Consider the following 23,629-nt stretch of genomic DNA (forward strand, 5'->3'; position numbering starts at 1 on the left):
GTGCCCCCTCTCTTTCGCCACGTTCTGGAATGAGTCATTTCACAGAGGTGGATTTTTCAGCTGACTGAAGCCTACACTTTTCAAGAATTTTAACCATTTGGAATGGAGTCATTTCAGATAGGGACCACCCGCTTCCCCTGAACTCTTCGCCTCTCCCTATGGAAAGGGACCCTGTCTTGATGACCCAGCAGCATCATTAGGAATAAGTGAGCCTGTGCCACAGCCCAGAGAGAACTTCAAGGGCTGCTGAGATCTTCACGACCGCCTGCCCCGCACCGAGGCTGTGTCTGTGGTTCCTGAGCTGGGTTTCACAGCACGGTTGTCTTCTCCCTGACCGTCAGACTCTTGGAATAACTTGCAGGCTCCGATGACCACTCAGTACTAACCGGCCGCAGGTGCCATTTCTATTGGCTGGAAACAAAAGAACCCATCTTGTGAGGACGTGTATTTAAAGGAAAATGGGAGTGGGAAATTATTTAGCCTTAAAAATTAGAAATGAGATTGTGACACCCGCTCCAGCACGGATGGACCTTGAAACCATGACGTTAAGCGAGAGGTGCCAGGGGCAGAAGGACAAACACAGCGCGATCCCCTCGTACGCGGTACCTAGAGTAGTCACATTCTAGAGACAGCAGGCTAGTAGTTAGCAGGGGCTGCGGTGGGGGAGTGGGGGGAGGGAACGGGGGCTTTGTGCTTAATGGATACAGAGTTTCAGTTTGGGAGATAGATGGTTCTGGAGATAGACGGTGGGGAGGGTTGTACCACGCTGCGAATGTACTCGATGCCACTAACTATGCTTAAAGGGATGGTTACAATGGTACCCTTTAGGTTATGTACATTTGTCTCTTTTTCTCCATACACACACACACACACACACACAAATCTGTTAAGAATGATGGCCAAGCTCTTATGAATAATGGGTGTGACCTTTGGCGTGTAACCTTTGTGTTACCCTTCTGCATAGCAGGGGATGAAATTCCTTCCTAGTTCTTAGTTGTGTTTAGAATCATCCTAATTGCTAAACAGGGTGTTAATGGACTTTGCAGTCATAAAGGCCTTTCATTCACCAATCACAGTCCTGGGGACAAACGAATGCTCTGCATTTCCACGTAGACATCACAAATAATCCCGGGTAGAAAACGGAGGCAGAGAAAGGGCAGAGTTTTCTTCTCTTCACCCTGGAAACTAGGGAGCCCGTCCTGGGCACGGAATCCAAATTTACCTTTCCCTTGTCCTGAGATCAGGCCCTACCGCTAGGAGGTCACATAGAAAGCCATTAAAGAACAAAGAATCTAATTATCTCAAGTCATTGGGATTTTAAGGATTTGTAAAGATACATTAAGCAGGCTTTTAAATATTATAGTGTTGGGTTATAGCTTATAAATTAAACATTTTAGATTCTGTTGGAAGCACATTTTTATTTATTTAAAAAAATTTTTTTAATATTTATGTATTTTTGAGAGAGACACACACAGAGGGTGAGTGGGGAAGGGACAGAGAGAGAGGGAGGCACAGAATCGGAAGCAGGCTCCAGGCTCTGAGCTGTCAGCACAGAATCCGACACGGGGCTCGAACTCACAAACCACAAGATCGTGACCTGAGCTGAAGTCCAACATTTAACCGACTGAGCCACTAAGGAGCCCCTGGACCCACATTTTTAAAGCAGTCTAGTCCACAGGAGACAGAGGAAAGAGCCCGTGGCTTGTTCAGTTCTAGTGACACAGACCCCAGGGTTTCGGAAGCCTGGTTTTGAACTCTGTCTCAATTAATGACAGGTTACTATTGTCCCTCTGCCTGAATGATAATTTCCCTTCCTTTCTGTGCTTCCTTATGAAATACCAAGAAATTCCACTCTAAATATTGTAACATGTTGTGCCTGGGAAAAAATGTTTAATTTAGTTTTTTAATTTTTATTTATTTATTCTTGAGAGAGAAAGCGACAGAGAACGAGCAGGGGAGGGGCAGAGAGAGGGGGAGACACAGAATCCAAAACAGGCTCCAGGCTCTGAGCTGTCAGCACAGAGCCCGACGCGGGGCTCGAACTCACAAACTGTGAGATCATGACCCGAGCCGAAGACGGACGCTCAACCGACTGAGGCACCCAGGCGCCCCTAGTTTTTTATTTACATATGCTTTCGTAAACAAACCCCTTAAAACAGTTTTTTTTTCCTTCTGAATCAGACTTACTTATTCAGCACATGAACTTACGTTAAATATTCAATCTTACTGTTTAATAACACCAAGAGATATGTAAATTAATGAAAAAGCAAGAAAAAGAAAGAGATAGGTTTACTAAGGAGCCTAGTAAGAGTTTCCTATCTTGTCAGAACTTAGTGTTTAAGTTTCTTTTAAGAAAGTAGTTTCCTGGCCCATGCTGACACTCCCTGAGCCCTGCAAACCAGCACTGCGGCATCCTGTTCAAATGTTATTGTGGAAACACTGTGCTGTTCTAGGTCAAATGTATCCAAATTAAACCAAGGGATGGAAATAACTCTCCCTTGATACACCGTGGTTGCTGAAAGTGGATTTGTTTATGAGTAGAATAAAATTTACAGCTAAATATATACATAAAAAAAGATACATCATCCTCTTGTAAGCTTGAGTAACATGTCATTTCACCTCTGGACTCTGGAAAAAAACACTAAGGTCATGCCTAAAATAAGACAGCGAAGGGCTGAGGATCACACCAGAGGTAAAACCGCAGACTTTCCCCCACCTTTTGATTACGGCATCAGGCAGGTTACAATTGGACAGTGAGGTCATTTCTCTGGAACCAGGAAAGCACCATGGATCTGTCATTCCAACAAACACATGCAGACCCCTGGGACGGCTTCTGAATTAGGTGTCTGATCTTCCTACGAAACAGCGATTACTACTTGTTTTTCAAAGGCTATTTACACAGACTGTTGGAGCCAAAGAGAAGAGAGACAGAAACAAAATGTTTCTCTCTCTCTTTTTTTTTTTCCAGCTATGAAAGAACTTTTAAAAGTCCCCTTTATGGAAGATTTCACCTCCTAGTTACTAAAATAAAGATGACTAATTGGCTTCCCAAGGAAACACAAAAGAAATGAAAAAGTCACATGCATCAAATTGTTACTTTTTAATAGGGCTCTGTTTTACATTTAAAAAAAATTCTTTAAGTTTTAGAGGACATCCATTACTACTTAGAGTGCCTAAAAAAGAATCTGGTTTTGTCTCTTAAGAGGCAAAATTCCTTGATTAAACAGAACCTTTGATTCCTCAATCTATAATTCTACTTCCTACCCTGAGAAGAGGTTGTGAGGGTTAGATCATCTCCTATTCATAGAAGCAGTAAGCCCAGAGTCTGGCACATGTTGGGGTTCACTAAATTCCATGCTTCCTCCTGACTTTCAGTGACTGGGGCCATTGGCCAATGTGAAACTAAAAGGAAATGGGGAAAATGAAAAGATCAGAAGGGGTAAGGGGGAAAAATGGTCCAAACATTTTAGCCAAAAATGGAAGTCATCTTTAGTTCTATATTGTGTATGGTAACCCATCTTAAACTGACATACAGGCTGTATTATACTAATATACACATTAATTTTAAGGTAGAGCATTATGTTTTCAGCTGTTAAGCTTTAAAAACAAAAGCCATTTGCTCTCCTCTGTCTAATGTGCAATATGACTAGACCACCCTCAGAAGAGCACGCAAGAGTCAGTAAGCCCCATCGACACCGCTGTATCATTTTGTCCCATTTCGGTTACATTGTAGTCCTTATATTGTTAATCATTTGCAGATTTACTATTCTAACTTCCCCACCATGTTGGGTCCATGAGAGGTATGAGAGACGGTTCTGGACTGCCACGCTTTCTGTGACAGCCTCCGTGCTCTTCTCCGTGGGTGTTGAATAAATGAGGTTGAACGAACACAGCCACATGCCCTTTAGACACTATGGGAATCCTACGGATGAAGCCTCCACCATTTTTTAAATTCAAGAAGCACCCGGGTCCTCAAGTTTCTGTTGCTTACCCGAAGAGAAACTTTTAAAAAGAAATAAAAACGTGGATTGCTACTGAGACGCCAGTCAAGATGAGCACCTATAATCCCACCTGCCCTGCTGTCTTCCAGAACCCTCGCGGAGTTTAGAGAACTCTCCCGTCCCTCATGCTACTGTCTCCCTAGAGGAGTTACACGCTCAAGCCCGCCCAGCTCACAAGCACAGCCGTGGGGTCTTGAGCAAACGTGTGGGCATCACATGGCAAGAGGTTCGATGCCCACCCCCCCCTCCCCGCCATCAGCATGAAACACCCTTCAAAAGCTAAATCGAAGGAGAGGAAATACCCTAAAAGACCACATGTGAGTTATCCTGACGGTTTTTGAGATGAAAAGCAGGAGAGGATACGATTTACCAAAACTGCATATACTTGGTTACGTTTCTGTGGAGGAGTCTGGTGTCCGTGCGAAAACGGACCCTGAGAAGCAGCCCGGGGTCGAGGAAGCTTCGCTGGGCTCCGAGTCTGGGGATAAATTCCAGTTCCCCTGCGCTTGCTGGCTGTCCAGCAGCAGTGCCCGGCAGTTCTCTCTTCGCACGGGAATAAACACGGGACAAACAGGGTGTGGGAAGAGCCAGGCAGAAGAGAAGAGAGAGTATGGTATCTGCCATGCCTGGGGTTGTCAAAAAGACCACGTGGGCCACCAGACACGGAGCTCCTTTGAAACTTTCAAACATCCTCTGTCCGGGTGAGGTCCCACTGTTGCCATGTTTTCACGTGGAGGAAATTTCTACGAGAACTGCCTTGTGTGACTGAATTCCTTCCTCAAGCACACGTCTGTTGGTTGTTAATGATTACCGCATGAATTCTAACAAAATGACATTTTCAACCAGGCGGTGTTAATTTAAAAGAATGGGAAATAAGAAAAAAAAATACATATATATGTATGGTCCTTTTTATAGACCATATATATATGTATTTTTTATGTATATATGTATACGTATATTTATATGTATATATTTTATGTACATATTTTATGTATATATTTTATGTATATATATGTGTGTGTGTGTGTGTATATATATATATATATATATATATATATGACTATAAAAAGGACCGTACTCTTTTCGAAATGATTATGGAAAAAGAGCACTGTCCCTGAAGAAGAAATGAGCCAGGTTCTGAAGCATTCAGTCCATCACTACATCTTCCCAAAAATCTCTCCGTTCGAGTCCTGACCATTGCTCAGCGCTCTCAATTTCTTACTGTCGCCACTATTGCTCCTCTAGGTCAGGCACACGGTCTCTTGCCCAATTACTGAGCTAGCCTCCTCCCTGTCCCTAATCTTTCCCCAGTCTCATTAACGGCAGGCTCTTTCCAGAATAAACCCCTCCACGGTGGCACATCTCCCGTGTCACCTTTCTGATCTGTCCACTTGCTCTCCTCTCTCCAGCCAGGCTGGACTCCTCGGTTCCCGCAGCTCACCAGCTCTCAGGCCTCTGGCCTTTGTTCTACACCTTCTGTCTGCTGGCCACACGTGGCTCCTCCTGCCCACGTCTCTAGGTTACGTCTCACTCATCCTTCAGGCTTCAGCCCCCTTTCCTGGGAAGACTCCCCTGACTCCAGTCCGTGCCCCTCCTGTGGTTGCCTTTCTTCTCTCCACGCCGCAGACTGTGAGCCGGGTCTATCTGGTGCCCACCTCCCACATCCCCAGGGCCTAGCCTACAGCATGTGCTCAATTAAAAAAAAAACAAAAACGCGTGGGACTAATGAATAACCGATCTCCTATTCTGTCTGCTTTCATCGTATGATTCAGCACAAAACAAAACAAAACGGCACAGTTATTCCCTAGAAAACACAGAGGTGCAGCTGGGTCCTTCATAACAAAACGGGGGACATCCTTCAGTATCAGGCCGAGCCCAACAGGTAGAGAGGCCTGGAGGAAGAGTCAGGCGTCTCAACTCACATTACATTTCCCCAAGGTCTCCACATTTTTTCAAAAAAAAATGTTCATCTACCCGTTTCTGAGAGAAAAGAGAGAGAGAGAACAAAAAGGAGAAGGGACAGAGAGAGAAGGAGACACAGAATCCGAAGCAGGCTCCAGGCTCCGAGCAGTCAGCACAGAGCCCGACGCGGGGCTCGACCCCACGGACCGCGAGATCACGACCTGAGCCGAAGTCAGATGCTTAACCGACTGAGCCACCCAGGCGCCCCCAAAGTCTCCACATTTTAAAACCACGAATTTCCTCATCGGTCACACCCTTTCAATATTCCTTACAAAGGTATTTTCAATTTCCATTTGACATGCGCTTTAATCAGTTAATTTTTAATTGAGCCAAATATTAAATGCTCACATTAACCAGACAAAGCGTGTTTAGCTACTGATTTGCAGCGACAGCTTGTGTTATTCTCACACACAGGCCAAGCATGAAATAGAAAACTAATAACCCCTTAAGTGTATTCTCAAAGTATCATTTATGGGAAAGAAAACTACATTCAAAGGAAACTTTGTGCAATGGCTGCCATTTTTTTTCCCCCCGGAGCCACAAGCTGTTACAAAGCAGGGAAGCTCATTTTCTCACGGATACGGACCGGCTCGAGAATCCCACTGTCACTGGATGTATTCATTAAGAAGGAATCTGGCAGCAACACAGGGGACGGATACTTTGGAGAACAGGCCAATTATCTGGGTGTCCTTTATAATTTGAAGTTTCTGAATTCACTCACAGATAAGCCACTTGAAGAGGGTCTGGCAATGGCAACATAACGCACAGATGGTCACTGAAGAAATGAGAGGGAGGGTGGGAGAGAGAAGAGAATTTGCTTGTGGTTTCATTCATGGGGACAAATCTGCAAGCTGACACATCCCTCTTTTTAAAAAGCCCCTGGAGAAGTATGGTCAAGCTTCATTACAAGTAAACAAATCACACAATCGTTCTCAAACAGATGACAAATGATGGGCAATAACATTTTGAGTTTGCTTCATGCCAAGGGATGAGGCGTCTTAAAATACAAATTCCACCAGTTCTTAAGACCACAGACGGGCTGTGATTCTTGCTTCAGGCAGTACCGAGGATTCAGCCCAAAGCTCCGGGCGGTTCTCTCCAGGACACCCCCCCGGTGGTCTCCTCGCAGGTCAGCGTCCGGAGAAATAAAATCTTAGGTGGTCCCACCTCTGGGATCACTGAACCCTACTGACTTCCACCCTCGATCGGCTGCTTGTGTTTGCGGGAGAACTAGGGGACCATTTACCCTGATGACTTTTAAGCTGTAATTCTTTTATATTGGAGCTACACCACTAATCGGAAGGGAAAAACCACCTTGTTCCCACTGTGAGAACCCTGGACAAGCCCTGATTTCTTTAATGATAAGGTCATGAATCATATCAGGCATCAAGACTTCCACTGGGCTTGAGATTTGAGCCATGGGACGGAGAGCAGCTAAGCACATCTATACGGACTGTGTGCATTCTTTATACAAACAGACACAATGGGACAACCAATGGCCTAGTGTCTAGAATGAGCATTAGGGACTTTTATGAAAGTTGAACATCTAATATAAAGCAAAATCTAGACCTCTCTTCAGGCATGAATGACATCCTTTTTCAATTCCATGATGAGGCATGGATGAAATCAAAACACTTAATGGGTGTTTTTCTTTTTTCATTTCTATTAGGTATTAACAGATCTGTGAAATGGGACATTTGGAACACACACACACACACACACACACACACACACACACACACACTCCACAGCAAGGGGAGTAGGAGAACATTAGTTGGTTAGGATGAGTTAGATGATCAAAGTCCCTCTCACATAATCTTTTATTCATTCATTCATTCAATACACAATTACTGTGTGTGCCTGGTACCTACTCTGCTGGGTAGAGGATAAATATAATAAGAGAAATATTTCATTAAGTGAGGAAGTGGAGGAGAACACTTTGATTTTAGAAGACCTCCACAAATGGTGGTCATTATTAAGATACTGGAACAACACGAATTTGACTCCAGTTGAATTGTTTTTTCAGGAGGCAAACTGGGAGTGGGAAGCCGAGCTTTGAACAGCAGAACTCCCAAATTAACCACCTTCATCCAATCCACAGAGGTCTATGGAGGACTTCTGGAGAAAAGAGGTATGCATTCAGCGTGGGCAGTTAGGACCACTTTTGGAAATGAAGGAAGGAAATGGGAAATCTACATGGTGTGGGGGGAAAGGCATATTGTATTCTTGCCCCAGATTCTCTCTTGAGCTCCAGATCGTTAAGGCCAACTGCTGTTGGGCATTTCCACGTGCGCTGGACACCCATGTTGGAAACTCAAAATGTCCAAAATTAACTTCATCCCCTTTATCCCACCAAACAGCGACTGTCCTCTCTCTCTTGAGGACAGTATCATTTTTTGAACCAGCTGGGTTTCAGACCAGAGTCCTTGGCTTCTTCAATCTGTTGTCAGGCCTTTCCCCCATATCTGCCCCCCATCTTTTCCATTCCCCACTCTGCCACCATGGTTCAAACCTCCTATCTGGTCGCCCAGTGTCCAGCAATCTCCCACAAGCCCACACATCCCGCCTTGCCTCAGAACCGTTTCGATATCCTTTCCATAACCGTTTCGATGTAACTTTCTACCAAGTTAAATACAACCCTCTCAGCTTGGGGCCCAGTCATATCGCATGAGCGATCTCTACGCCCCAACCAAGCCAGACTCTTTACTATTCCCACTATTCCCCAATTACGCCTCACACATTCCTGTCTGCTTTGACGTCTCGAGTCCAGTTATCTCTTTCCATTTCTCTCTCTGCCCTTTGTGAGTTCAGCTTTGTAAACAATTGCTCATTTTCCTTGAGAAGACTTTGTCACGCCATTTTCTTCTTGCACTGTCACTTTAATATTTAGTAAGTGGCCCTGCCTCACTTGCCTTGTAATTTTGTTATGAAAAAAACTCAAAGCCACCTCCAAAAGTTTTCAGTCCTAAAACGAAAGACAGAGAGAGGGAGGGAGGGAGGGAGGGAGAGAAAGAGATACTGGCAGGAATTCACAACAGGAATGACTAGGAGGGAGTCCTGAAATTTTAGACTCAGAAGTGCCAACTGGCATCATTTATGGACTGACCTTTCTTCTTTCCTTAAAGGATAAAAAATCAATCTCCAAAGCTGAGGCTATAATTTGCAGTTAATTTTATTCCTATTCTAATTGTAAGAAGGTAATATATAGAGCAACTAGGCAGTGAATTAAGAGTACTAAGTATTTGTCCCACATTCGCCTGGAAAATTCGAGTGCACCTGAATGGAACACTTGGCCGCAATTCAATTCTAGAGTGACTCCACAGATACAACCTTCGTGGTGTCGTACAGGCGGAGAAATCTTCATTCTCAGCTACGAGGTGATGGGAAAAGTCAAAGAGAAATGGCCTATGACACTGATCCCTTGTTTGGTCCTCTGAGCATTAAAAGTCGCAGGCTCTCGATGTTTCCACAGCTTAAGAAGAGATAGTTAAAAACAGAGAGATAGTAATTGGAAGTGTCACAAGAAAGCTGTATTAGTCTCAATGGAAAATCTCCTTTGAAATATTAAAGCTTCACTTGACACAGTGGGTCCTCGGGTTGTTTTCAGGAGGCAGAGTAAAGAGGAGAGTGGGGTCAGTCATAAGCTTCTGACTCATTATGCCAAAGCCCCAGAGAGCCAATGAGCTGATTATTAACTAAAAATGGAATATGGCTTTATCCCTGAAATTCGGAAGGCAAAACAGGGAACAGAACGAGAACACAAATTTTCCCAACGGTTTCCCAGCGAAGTGCATGTTCTACGTGTCATGTGTAAGAGAGGTCCACATTCCGCAGAGAAATGGCTCGGCGAATCCGGTCAATCGCCCAAGAAAGTCACCCGAGCAGCGCTTCGTACGTTGCTACAAAGGGTCACCCCAGCATGGCAGGGAGATTCCCTTTCTAACGGGTTCAAGAGGGCGGTTGGGGAAGAGGTCTCGAATACATTACTTTAGCTGTTTTAGTTAGTCAAAACTTATCTATGGCTGGAGGATATGCCTTCTAATCTCACACTGCAGAGATCAGAGCAAGTAAGAGCTCCGCCAGCAGATGCTATCTCCCCCCCCCCCCCCCCCCCCGCACGTGGTTGGAATTCATGATCTCTGGAGGGAAAGCATCGGATCTGCTGACAGAATTCTGCCTCGTCCTGCTACAGCAAGCCTGGAGGCGAGGCGATTTCCTAGCCCTGAAGGGCCCTTTTCCGCTCCCTCTTGCTGCTACTTGAGGCATGATGCTCTTTTCTTCAGGTGAATTCGACGCCGACCCTGTAGGGAGGGAAGGGAGAGCTACACCCGGGCCTCCTGGTGGCGGAATGATGGGCAGGTGGGGGTAGGGTCCCCACGAGAAAGCCCAAATGGTTTTGGAGAGATAGAAACGATCATTCAATCATCATTCTCACTGAAGGACAGCTGGGTTAAAGTAAAAAGCAGAGAAATGTCAGCACCGTAGAGTTGAGCGTATATCAGACCAAGCTGTAGCCTACAGAAATACTTTCTAAAATGAAAAAAGGCTTTGTCGTAATTTCCAAAGTTTGACCGTCTCCCGGAAAGAAGGAGGACCGCGAGTGCCAGCAGGTAGACAGTACGACGCCTGCCCTTCAGGAACACAAATGCTACCGTGGACTAGAGATTTCTATAAACAGAGTTTTGGAAGAGACGCCACTCAGTAAATGAAACAGTACCGTAACCTAAAACAAAAGAAAACAAAAGCTTTTAAAAAAAAAAAAAAAATCTCTCCCCACGTTACCAGAAGACCATGGGGGAAGAGAAGGGGAAAAAATAGTTTCAAACAGAGAGGGAGGCAAACCGTAAGAGACTCTTGAATACAGAGAACAAGCTGAGGGTTGATGGCGGGTGGGGGACAGGGGAAACGGGGGATGCGCATTGAGGAGGGCACTTGTTGGGATGAGCACTGGGCGCTGTACGGAAGTGATGAATCGCGGGAATCTACTCCCAAAGCCAAGAGCACACTGTATACACGGTATGTTAGCTAACTCAACGATAAATCCTATTAAAAAAAAATCCCTCCCCAAGGAAGAGCCCCTGTTCTGTTCAAAATCAACCTGTACTTTTCTGCATACAAGGATGATTTAAGAAAAAGACAGTTCTCCAAGTTAAATTATTCTAATCACCCTAATCAAAGACTTGATTGTCTTGTACATACAAAGAATTAAGGAAATACTTTAAAAACTGAAGACAGGTGTTTATTAAGTCTTCTTAATGTGTACTAAGAGTGCTTAATGGGTAAACATTTAACAAGGGAACCCCCCCCCCGCCTTTCAGTATTCTTAAGTGTTTGTGTTGTATTTTTTAAATTATCTACATTTCTCCTCCTATTTAAATCCTAATGTACACGTGAACAGCCATATGGTTGTTAAAAGTTAGAAGTAACTTTTTTAGACAATGACTGAAGTGTATGCAGAATAATATATGTTGGTTTGTTTTTTCCTTTTTCTCTCTAAATCCTAGAATCCGGGATCGTGTTTATAGGGCTGCGTGTATCTATGAGTTTACTTAGACACCTGCAACACGAGCCTGTGAGGTCATCCAGGGCAGAGGTAAAGCTCTCTTTCCTGTGTCCTCAACCCAACCCAGGGCCAGGCACATAAAGCCTTGCAATCATGTCTGTCCAACAATTGTCTTAGTCCTTGGATGATTTTCAGTGTTAATCCTGTTTAGATGTAAACGCTAATATTGTTTGAATCAAACCAAGGAGAATGAAAGAAAAGCTTCGGAGTGAAGTAAATTCACTGAGTGGTCTCCTGTATGTAGCTGGGGGAAAGGGTGACCAGCTTTCGAGGTTATGGCTATACCTGAATAAGGTGATATTAGATTACCTTAAAAAGGTTTAACGGAACCTTTGAACTTCAAATACAATATATCTCTGGGGGAAAAACCTTTCTACTTGTACACTACAAAGACAGTGTTGTTTTTCCAGCACAAATGCACTTGTGCTAAGATACTGCCTTGATCAGCTATTGCTAAAACCTGATGACTGACCTCAGCAATGGGTGTGGGGTGAACTGATTGGGAGCGACTGCTAGTAATACACACAGCACCCACACACCTGCCTTACGAGTGACTTTATCCTTCCTCCAAAAAGCTGACTAGGACTGGAAGTAGAGGTAAGGCAAGACTTTAAGAGTTTGCTTTAAAAAAAAAAAAATTGTGGCTTTCTGTTACCTGATGTGCTGTGTGGCTCAATGACATTTAAGCAATCTGAAATGTATCAGCTCCATCAAGGATTGCTAAAAGATCAATCAGTTCTCACTAGAAAGCACAGCGAAAAGTAACAAGATTCACAAAAGAAAGCCACGTTTTTTTAACAGACATTAAATAGCAACAAAAGCCCTAAAACAGAAAAGGGAACTAAGTGAACCATAAAATTTTACAAAGGTCCCGAAACATAATCACTCAACAGCACGTGACTTGCAAACTCGAGGGGCGATAATGTAGTTTTTTCTACAAAGTAAATTATTGCCGGGAAGCATGTGATTCTTCGCAGGCAGAAACACACTTTCCCAAGGAAAGTTCATCATTAAAAATATTATTTAAGGCTGGATCATCTTCAGACTATTTTTAATCCCTATCATTCTGCTGCCAACTTGGCCATAAGCAGCTGATACTCAGCCGCTAGATAAATGATGCTTTTTCACGTATTTTGCACACTGGCATGAGCATGGTATTGCTTTCCAATTAATCAAATGTTTTGGTAGATTTGGACTGCACACAGAAGGCAGAAACTGTCTGCTGACCAACTAATAAAAAGGAAGCTAACCTCTACTGGATGTGGAGAAGTAAGTTCCTGTCGTCCTAAACCACACAGACCAGAAGACAAAAAAAAAAAAAAGAAAAAAGAAAAAGTCACAACACCACCATCTCATCAACAGAATGAAGCTAATCTCCTGTTAAGCCCCCTCTTTCTTTTAGGAGCCCACACCTCACTCTCTTCTGGGACATGAAGCTAAATGTTGTCTCATTTCTCAGCCTGGAGGGAGATACCAGTTTCACTCACCATCAACTTTCCCGTATCTCAACGCTTTGACTGTAAGAGCCCCCTCCCCTTGAAGCAATCTGAGGGCCACTCAATGCACCTATAGAACTCAAACTATGTTATACGAGGGGGTAAAATAATAACTAATGAAGCTATCAAGAGCTAAATCGCCTGCCTTTGATCGGAATAGAAAAGCGATGTCACTTCATTGAGACCAATAATGCCAATACAAACTGCACAGCTACCATGAAAAACATTCTCGAGAAGACTGAGCTTACGGTAAATTATCTCCTCTCTTTCGTTCCAACTTATTTCTTCCAAGGATCAGATCACACTAGTGGACATCTGGGAAATACTCAGCATTCTAGGCAATACTAGAAACCTGTGAGGCCACTGGAATCGGACGCTGTAGGATCCACCCCAGATTATCATTTTTCCCAAAAGATGTCCCCAGGAACCAATGGTAGGTAATAGTCAACGTCTCTCATTTTCACGTGCACCCGAAAGCCTCTATCTATCTCACGTGAACCCACCAATTCAGACTCATTAGCTGTGGGGTGAGAATGGAGATTCTGCACGTCTGACGGTCTCCCAGGTGATGCTCCTGCTGTCGGTCTGTGAACCACACCTGGAGTAGCAGAGCCTCAGACATTTCCCAGAACCGATGCTGTCTTGTGCTCCCTCTGTCCTGCTGCCACACGGTGCCGTATTCGGACTTAGGAATAAAACCACACTCCACTCTAACTCAATTTCTTCTTTAGTCTTTATTTGATTTGTAGGCTTCTGGGACTATCTCTCAGACGCCTATCATTCCAAGACGCTTTCTCCAAGTTATGGAACATGAAACACACACAGTTTTCCTTAATCTCAGAAGACTGATTTTGTGTCAAGAGCAGCAAAGAGAAAAAGGGACTTCAAATCTCAAGCCCCCATGATTACATGTGCAACAGAGGATCTGATCCACTGAGGCCTAGAAACCACATGAGTCATTGTCAAAGGTCAGAAGAATGTACTAGCTCTCTTCTGAAACTTGACCATTGGTATTCAGAGTATTTTAATATGAAAGGATACGTAAATCATTTATAACTCTCAAATGCTAGCACTTTTATTCCAAAGTGTCCATTTATGATTACATTTCCTGACATATACCCTTTTTTTTTTTTTTTGCCAAATTCCCTTGTTTTCCTAAAGAGCCATCCATCTACATGTTGTCCTGAAAACGACGCATTTTATCAACAGCTATTTGTGCCTCTATATGATTTATTTGTACTGGAAGAGGTTTTGTCAAAGTATTTTTTATCACTTTCTACGGTATGTCATTGTGGTTTGGCATCATAAAATATAGCCTCTACGTTTATCAATCTCAGATACCTGTTGACCACAAAGATAGGCTCTCCCAGGAAAACTCTATTTCGAAAGGAGTTAAAAGTGAGCCTTCACTTAAAATGAAAACCCAGTTGTATGAGACGTTAATATACTACAATGCAACAAAACAAAGACCAGGTCATGTCTTAATCTCTATCATAAACATATGTCTATGGCTCTGTTTTCTATTTATTAAATTACTTAATAGATGACAGTTACCACCTTGGGTTCCTTTCAGCCAGAAAGAAATTTTTGAAATATTTTTTCATAAAAATACAGAAGAGAATTGTCAAATCAGTTTTACTTTGGTCTTAAAACCATCCTTTTGGAGTCTGGAACTCTGTACCTTTTTGGTGATGGTGGTTAAAAATAAAACCACCTACTCAACCAAACATTTAAGAAAATATTCTTTGGCCCTTTAGTGAATTCTTCCAGAATTACTAAAGATCTGACAACATGGGATCTCGACAAAACAATTCATGAGGAGCATTTCACATTTTAGAGATCTAAATGGGGATATTTTTACTTTTAAACACTCAACAGTGGCACCAATACCTGGTCAACTTTGACCAAGCAGGATCAGATTTTCATGTCAGCCATCGACTTTTCTTGGCTTTTTCTCTTTTTTCTTGGCCTTCATGTTAGCACACTTGTAAACTGTAGTAAAATATGTAATGTGCTCCTTGAAACTGAATCCACTTGGAGTCACTTCTAGGTTTTGTGCTCCTGTTAGGTCCTATAAAATAATATCACTAATTCTCCCTAGAGACTACATACAAGGAAGCACGGAGTTGCATCCTTTCTCATAAATCGTTCTTCAAGTTAAAACAAAAAGCCCGAAACAATTTTTAGACAAGAATCACTCCTTTTGCTTTTTTCCTAAATTCGTAATTTTAGATAGAAGATGTAGATCTCAATGACAATTCTTCAGTCTTAGGATCTGGACCCCTCCCCCAGAGAATCACACACACAAATCCTCTACACTTTTATGGATATCGTAGACGCAAGTTTTTTCAGGAGAGGAGACCACCAAAGGATGCGGACTCTAGCCCGTGAAAAGTAAAAATACTACAATTACAGTAAACTTTAAAATCGTACACCGGTTATGGAAACAGAACAAAAAACATGTGGCCAGGACACACCGTGTCACCGATGAGATAAGGTTTCCTTAGCCCGGTGTTCTTGAAGACACTCAGCTGTGCCCAGTGGGAATGACCGCACACACGCCGCGGGATGAAGTTCCCGGACTTTTGGAAAGCCAGCTTACCTCCTTACAAACACAGCTAAATTTTCCAGGGAAGGGGGCTACGTCAGATTTCCTCGTTGGGCAGATTTTACCAAGTGAGTCAGAAAAGGCATGCCCTTAGTCCTCTGGTGAGGTCTGTTCTTCTAATTGGGTGGTTCTCCAATTTTAGTACAAATCACAAACCCCCAGGGGAACTTGGCCAGGATGCGGACTGCCAACCCAACCTGATGTCTAGTTCATGAGTAGTCTCCCGGGTGGGGGCGAGGATACTTGGGCCCCCGGTTTGAGAAACCCTGAAGGCATACCATTTACCCCGAGCTCCCACCGGATTGCAAATGCTGGGTCTTTAAACCTCAACGGATGGCAAGCGAGGAAAAACCACTTTTGGCCAAAAGGGATCATCAAGAGTAGGGTTGGCGGGGAGAGAGCTCTTTACCGGGCAGGGCGGGGGCGGGCAATCTGACTTTATTTCACTGGCTCATCAGCCTGCCTGCCCTTGGCCCAAAAGCCCACCCACACTCAGCCATGATTCCCAGCCTCAGATCAGTAACGTCCAGCCCACATTCAAGCGGACATGCACCTACCCAGCCTCCGTTGTCTTGGATCCAGGTGTGCAGGTGCCGGTTCAGGTACTCAGTCATCCACAGGGCGATGTTGTCCACCAGGGGCGACATCTCTCGGTTGACGCTCTCCACACACATGACCCCACCGAACTCAAAGAAGGCCACAATCCTCCCCCAGTTCACTCCATCCCTGAAGAGCTCCTCCACCACCGTGGCAAAGCGTCCCCTTGCGGTAAAGGGTGTCAGGTGCAGCTGGCTGGACATCTCCGCGAAGTCGCGGCGGTAGCGACGGGAGAAGTCATCGCCGGCCTGGCGCAGGGTCAGGTGGACCACAGGTGGCACGGGGCTGAGCGCAGGGCCCGCGGCGGCGGCGGCGGCGGGGGCGACCGGGGGCGGCGGCGGGGAGGTCCTGGCGGGCGCAGGGGTGCGCCCGGGCTGGGAGAAGATGCCCGGCGCGGGGGCGGCCCCCGGGGGCGCGGCGCCCGCGTCCCCGGCATCCCACTCGTAGCCCCTCTGCGACAGCTTATAGTGGATGTACTTCATGACTATCTCCCGGTTATCATACCCTGTTCTCCCAGCGTGCGCCATCCTGCCCCCGAGGAAAAGCAGCCGGGGACCAACAGCACCTCTCGCCCCTGCTCCCGCCCCACGGCCCCGAAAGAATAGTTATAATCCAGCTATTTTATTGGATGTGCTTCGCATTCTTGGATGAGGGGGTGTCTTCAGTCACGCGGAACACTTGATTCTGGTGTTTCCCTCTTGGCATGAGATGCAGGAAATTTTTACTTAAATTCCTTTCGGATCTTTATTGCATGAGGCACATTATTATTAATTATTGTTAATATCAGTCTGCTTCCTCTGTGATGCTGAAAGGTTAAAAAAAAAAAAAAACTCAAAACTAAGTCAAAATCAGGTGCACTTTCCTTTTAAACACTGGGTGGAAGCCGGGCATATACTGCAAGTTACACGGCTGAAAAGAATGTATTAAACTGCCTGGAAATTCAACTCACTCGAACGCACTTAAAGTTAAAATCTCAAAGGTGTTCCATTGAAAGTTACATTAAACCCATTTCCTGTGCAAAGAACTTACTTGTATTTTTTAAGGACAGCATGATCCTCTGTCAAGTTTCCTTTTTTGTGAAAACAAAACAAATGCGTAAGGCAAAGATTCCGTCGATCTCCAGAACTCTCCAGGTATAGCTGCTCTGAAACTTCCAAATGAATCAGGAGTCGGGGGTGGGGTGCGGTGGGGACAAATGAGGAGAATTTCCAGTCGGATTCCAGACTTCTCCTTCACAGAAATGTCAATCCGCAGGAATCCCGACCGGAGAGCTCAAGAGCACGAGGAAAAAAAGGCAGCGGCGGCAGATGAATTACAATTTTCAGTCCGGCACTGGCAGAAGTCCTGCGATTTCCCCCCTCTCGGCAATTTACACACGCACGCACACGCGCGGGCACAGACATGGATCTCTGTCCGCGGGACCGCTTCACGCCTCCACGGGAGACGGACAGGGACGGGGGGCCGGTGGACGAGCCGGGCACGGGGGCAGGAATCCTCTTCGGATTAAACTCCGACCAGCAAATGCATTTTCCGAAAAGCTGCTTGATAAATGAAGGCAGGACGCGCCCGGCCCGCCGGTGCCGAGCGCGAGAAGCCCGCGCTGTGTGTGGTGCGGCGGCGGGGTGGGGAGAAGGCGGCGGTGGGGGAGGGTTTTATTTTTTCCCTCTTTTCCTAAAAAGGATGACTGCTACGAAGTTCTCCCCCCTGGACCCCCTCTTCCGCTGCACCCCACCGGCGCACCCCGCCTCCGGGCTGCGCACCCTTTCTCCTCCTCCTGCTCCTGCGCGGCGGCGGCGCTGGCGGCGGCCGCCCCCTCCGCGCTCCCGCCGCGCACCCGCTCTGGGCGATGACGGCCGCGCCGGCGGGGAGGGCCCGGCGCCCGGCACCTTCGCTGGCGGCGGCGGCGGCGGCGGCTCGGCGGGGAAACCGAGAGCGGCGGGCGGGAGCGCGGCGGGCGGGGGAGGGGGCGGGGAGGAAGGGGGCGGGCGCGGGGCGGGGGGGGGCCTGGCCTCTTACTTCATTCTCTCTAACCGACCGGTTTCCTGTACGTACGTCACACGGTTCATTCAAAAAAAGAAGAAAGAAAGAGCCCTCCGCGGAGCCGCCCCGCCGCCCCTCCGCCCCGCTCCCCTTCCCGGGTTAAAGGAGCCGCGGCCGGGCCGGGAGCGGCGCGCCCCGCCGAGGACACATGGCGCGCAAGGGCCGCGGCCGGGGAGGGCGCGCCCGCGATGCCCCCGCCCGCCCGGCCCGCTCCGCTCCGCCCGCCCGGCCCGGCCGGTGGGTGGCGCGGGCGGCGCAGGCCTCCCGCGCGGCGGCGGCGCGGTGGGTGTGCGCGGGGCCTCCTCGGGCCTGCGGCGGGCCCGGCAAGCGCCCGGGGGCCCGCGAGGGGCCGGGGGCGCCCGGGGGACCGCACGCGGGCGGCCGGGTGGGTGCGCCGAGGACGCCAGCGCCGGGGATCGCTTCGACCCTTTTAATCGTGTGTGTGTGTGTGTGTGTGTGTGTGTGTGTGTGTGTGTGTGTGTGTGCGCGCGCGTGCGCGCGCGCTCGCGCGTGTGCTGTGTGTAAACGCCGGGAATCGTTTCAACCCTTTTAACCTAGTGTGTGCGTGTGTGGTGTGTGTAAGGGCCGGGAACTGCTTTGACCCTTTCAACCGAGTGTGTGTGGTGGTCTGTGTGTGTGTGTGTGTACGTACGTTCACATCGTGGTACCAGCTCTTGGCAGCTGCCAGGGAGAAGACCCAGGCCCCTGCTGCCCCCCAGCAATGGGCCCTCAGCCGTGAAGAGAGGCAAGGGAAGCCCCAGGAGGAGTGTTTACTTTCAAGTCCGCTTCCTAGGTGTGCAGGTAGGACGCACACCCTGGAGACCCCGTCCGTGACCAAGGCCAGACATGGCTCCCAGCGGGCCAGCGAGGGGCCAGTCAAGGATATCAGGGGCTTTAAAATGGCTAAGCAAATGTTTTTCCTGTGCCCCCGACGGTTGGGGCTGGACGCTGCAGAGGTCTCCAGGGTGACTTTCGGGCCCATGGTCTAACACCAGCGTGGGTCGGTTTCCCAAGGCTTCTGGGGTCGCGCCGCAGCCAATCCTAGATGGCTGCACCTCCTCGAGTTATCTACACACACACACACACACACACACACACACACACACACACACACACACACTACATACACATACATTGTACACACAAGCACACACACTCGTTCATTCATCAGCATGAATAGCCCCTAGGAGAAAAGGCACAAGAGGACAAACGAGTTGTGCATGTTTAACTATTTTCTGTCTCTAAAAGTCTTTGACAAATAAAGTGCCAAGAAAAAAAGTGTTTACTGAAAGCACAGCGGCTTACCTAACAGGGCTCAAACACAAGTATATAGGGACGCTGGATTACAGTGCTCATAGAAACGTGACAAATGAGCACTGCAATGTGTACAAACATGTTCTGGCATCATCTTGATTTTGTCTCATTCCTAGTCTAAAATCAAAGCACGTATTCTTAAGCAAAATAAGCACAAATTACTTTCATTTCATTTATCATACCCAGTCAACCAATGTGCCAAGCTCTTGCATGTAGGAATGGGTGCCTTGTACAAACTTATCCAGGCAAGGAATGAAGGAAGGTCCTCCTTCCTCCTTCCTAATGGCTGTGACATGGCAATGGGGTGGGGTGGGGGTGGCGGACAGGTTCTGGCCTGGAGATAGACACTGGGCCTAGACTGACCCGGGATACATGTTCTCAGGGAAATAGTAGAAACCTGTACCAATGCCACAACATTATAGTTTAAGGATCAGCTCAGAACCTTGCTTTAACCCCCCAAAATTACTTAAGAGGAATTGAAAGCCTTAGTGCTTCTGAGACCCAGCATGTGAGTGAGGAAATGTGACAACAGAGCTGGAGAGGAGATTGTACTTCTGCAAAGGAGCCCCCCCCCCCCCAGAAGGAAATGGATCTCCCATTCCCAGAGGAAGAAAAGTCTCCTTATTTTTTCCCCTCCTTTGCTCCCATAGAGCCTCACTTTACAGGTTTCTCTAAGACTTACTCCTTCTGTGGCATCTCGGCCATCAGCAGACATTCTCAGGACAGGTCTGCATTACAGTCCTTGCCTAAGATTATATATTCCACAGGACTGTCCTGAATTTTCTTTGTACAGAAAGAGCGAAACCATTCCTGCATTCAGATTTGGTTATTAGATTCCATCTTAAAGCGTGAGGGCAAGTATGGTAGGAAGTGTGTGGATTAACTGTTTGTCTCTGGGTACTGGCGAGAGCCCTGGCCTGAGTCAGGAGTCCTGGGTTTGAATCCTAGATCTGTGCCTGACACCTTCCAACAACCTTTCACCTGTATGCGCTATAGGCTTTTGACCTGGCAGGATGTCTTCCACTTTTAAGAGCCAATGGGCTACCCTTCGGCCAGCTTCGCCTGGCTGGATTCTGGTCGGGTAGCACCAGGAAGGGAAAAGAACAAGATGCAGGGAATAGAGATTGTATCAAGAGTCTGAGAGGCCTGTGTTTTCCTTCTTTATTCACCAGTCTGCCAAACAAAAAGCTTTTTATTGCCAGGTTTCGCCACCTACTGGTTGATGTTTAACAGTATCAGTATCATTCAGAAAGTTCTCTTCCTCCATCGCCAGTATAAACACTTCCAAAGTTTATGAAATTCAAGAAGGACATTATTCCGATCTGGACATACAAATTTTCAATACAGGCATGTTGTAAATATTACTACTAAATTTTTAAAAAATTAGAAAAAACCAAACATCTTCCAGGCCCAGACAAGCCATCCAAAAATGCTAAATTCCAACTTCGGGTGTCTTCTCTGTTATTGTTTCCCGCTTTATTGAGATACAATGGACATACATATTATGAACTCTGATGCTAAGTAGAGTCATGTGCCTTCAGATGGTTTGCCTAAGTTGTTGGTAATTTATTATGTTATTATTATTATTATTATTATTATTATTATACTAATTCCCAATTAGCATCAGTTGCTAACAGTAATACTGCTCCCGATTCATTACTGCTCCAGAGCCTTGTCTTTTACCCAGTTCATCAGCTATGTGCTCTCAAACCACCCTTGTCATCACGAGAAAACTCTTTTGCCAAATCTAAACCAACAAGCCTTGCTTTAACTGAGACACCTACCTAATTTATGGTGGGCCCTAAACCTCAAAAAAATGTTTAGAATAATGAAGCAACCACCTTTGAAACTAGGCAACGAACTGCAGACAGATAAATCCTTCTGTTGTGTGAGCGTAATAGTGGGCAAACAGTGTTTCCTTCCGGTTTGCAAAGGCAAGTGCAGGAAATTTACTCATGGCAAATGTTTTCCCTTTGAAATTCATGACTTGGCATTTAGAGTGAAGTAAAATAAGAGAGGGGAAATTCTATTTTTCAAATGGCTACTGCTCTCATTGGACTGAAACTGCAGGAGTGGAACCAGACAAGGTAAAACACCACAGCATAGAGGGGAGATTGGCAAAGAATTTACTCTTCTGTGCCATGACTTTTATTCCCTTATGCACTTGAGCACAGAGCACAGCATCTCCCAGATATTACTTACTGATGAACACATTTAGAGAAAGTAAGGTTAATATTTTTGTTTCCTAGGGATGCCGTAACAAAGTACCACACAGACTAGGCGACTTGAACCAGAAATTTATTCTCCCACAAGTCAGGAGGCTTGAAGTCCAAGATCAAGGTGTCAGCTGAACCATGCTCTCTCTGAAGTCTCTAAGGGAAAAACCTTTCCTTGCCCCTCCCTAGCTTCTGGTGATGGCTGGCAACCCTTGGTGTTCCTTGGTATGCACCTGGGTCACTCTGATCTCTGCCTCTGTTGTCACCTGGCCTTCTCTGTGTCTGTTTTCTGTTCTTGTTAAGGGCACCAGCCATATTGGATTAGGAACCTAATAACCTTATCGTAACTTGGTTGTATCTGCAAAGACCCTATTTCCAAGTAAGGTCACATTCACAGATACTGGAGGTTAAGACGACATCTTTTGAGCACACAACTCAACGAGTAACTATGTATCCAATATGGGATCTTTCAAACTAATGAGAATTGTTTACGCCAAGACTCAAGGGCCCAGCAACCCCATGGTTCCCTATGGTTCACGGGGAACCATGATCTTTTTACATGTTTGTTACTTGTTTTTGAGAGAGCACAAGTAGGTAAGGGGCAGAGAGAGAGACAGAGAGAGAGGGAGGCACAGACTCCGAAGCAGACGCCAGGCTCTAAGTTGTCAGCACAGAGCCCAACACAGGGCTTGAACGCACAAACGGTGAGCTCACGACCTGAACCGAAAGTCAGACGCTTAACCGACTATGCCACGCAGGCTCCCCAGAACCATGATCTTCTTAAAGCTCAAATCTGGCCATTTCGTATTTCCGCTCGAAGTTCTTCATAGGTTAAAATCTCAGCTCCTCTGCATGGAATGATCTGGTGCAGTTCTACCACCTGGGCACCACCCTTTCCTTACGTGTCCCCTTCTTGCAGCTCTATAAACTGTGTGCTTTCCGGAATCCGCCGAAATCCCCCGTGTCTTCTGCCCTCGTACGTCTGCTTGTCTCGCTGAAATGCACCCAATCTTCTCATAACAAATTTTTACTCATTCCTCACGTTTCATCTCCAGAACTTCCTCCCCTGTGAGACCATGCCTCACCTCCCTGGGCAGTCCTATGAGCCCACAAGAGGGTCGGTACTGAGGAGAGAAACTTAAAAGTCGGAAAACAGGGGTTTGGGTCTGGGCTCCGTCACTTAGCAGCTGTAACCTTGGGATAGTTACCTAACCTCTCTCTGCCTGTGCCCCTCCGTATAACAGGGGGGTATAAATAGTACCACTTGAGGGTTAGTGTATGATTGAAATGAATTAAATGTGAGACGCTCACAACAGTGACTGGCGCGGGCTACATGTTTCAATGTTAATTACGATCTGTGAATCATAGCTATTGTCAGATTCACAGTGTAATTTCTGGCATATGTTTTCCTCTGTAGATTACAAACTATTTGAGGACAAGGACTATATTTTTCCTTTGTGCATTCCCAGCCTAGAATAGTCTCTGACATTCAAACATTTGTGGCGTAAAATGCGGAGGCCCCAAGCTGAAGAAAGGCATGGGGGAGTGATTCCTCTTTCTCCAGGAAGACTTGTAGAGCCTTCAGAGGGATGAAGGCACAGGGACGCAAGAAACGAGAAATGTAATCACCACCACGGAGGGACAAACTCTTTATGCAGATGGTATCCCTGGGTGCCTGGATGCCGAGCTCATCACGGGCACTCAATAAATATGTTCAAAGAGGGGAAATCGGGGGTATGCAACAGGAGTGGAACAAAAGAAGTATTTTTTTTTCCTTTTTAAACACCTCCGTGTGAAAATTACAGAAGGGATGTCGTGTGCCGTTAATGTAC

General features: G+C 46.3%; 1 protein-coding gene across 2 annotated transcripts in view; it reads right to left on the reverse strand.

Moving 5' to 3' along the window:
* BCL2 (BCL2 apoptosis regulator) overlaps positions 1-18,179 on the reverse strand; it is a 179,223-nt gene extending 161,044 nt beyond the window's left edge. The window contains exons 1-2 of one of the 2 annotated variants that reach the window (XM_086683172.1): positions 17,257-18,179; positions 16,188-17,032 (exon numbers count right to left, since the gene is read on the reverse strand). In XM_086683172.1, the coding sequence (XP_086539298.1) occupies positions 16,188-16,754 (567 nt within the window). In that variant the 5' untranslated portion in view covers positions 16,755-17,032; positions 17,257-18,179. Of the gene's footprint in view, positions 1-16,187 lie in introns of both variants that reach the window. The other variant, XM_025931245.2, reaches the window with a different exon arrangement.
* Between the last annotated feature and the right edge of the window lie 5,450 nt (positions 18,180-23,629).

Source organism: Puma concolor, chromosome D3 (genome assembly GCF_028749965.1).
Source record: "Puma concolor isolate L17-30 chromosome D3, mPumCon1.1.hap2, whole genome shotgun sequence".
Classification (NCBI taxonomy): domain Eukaryota; kingdom Metazoa; phylum Chordata; class Mammalia; order Carnivora; family Felidae; genus Puma; species Puma concolor.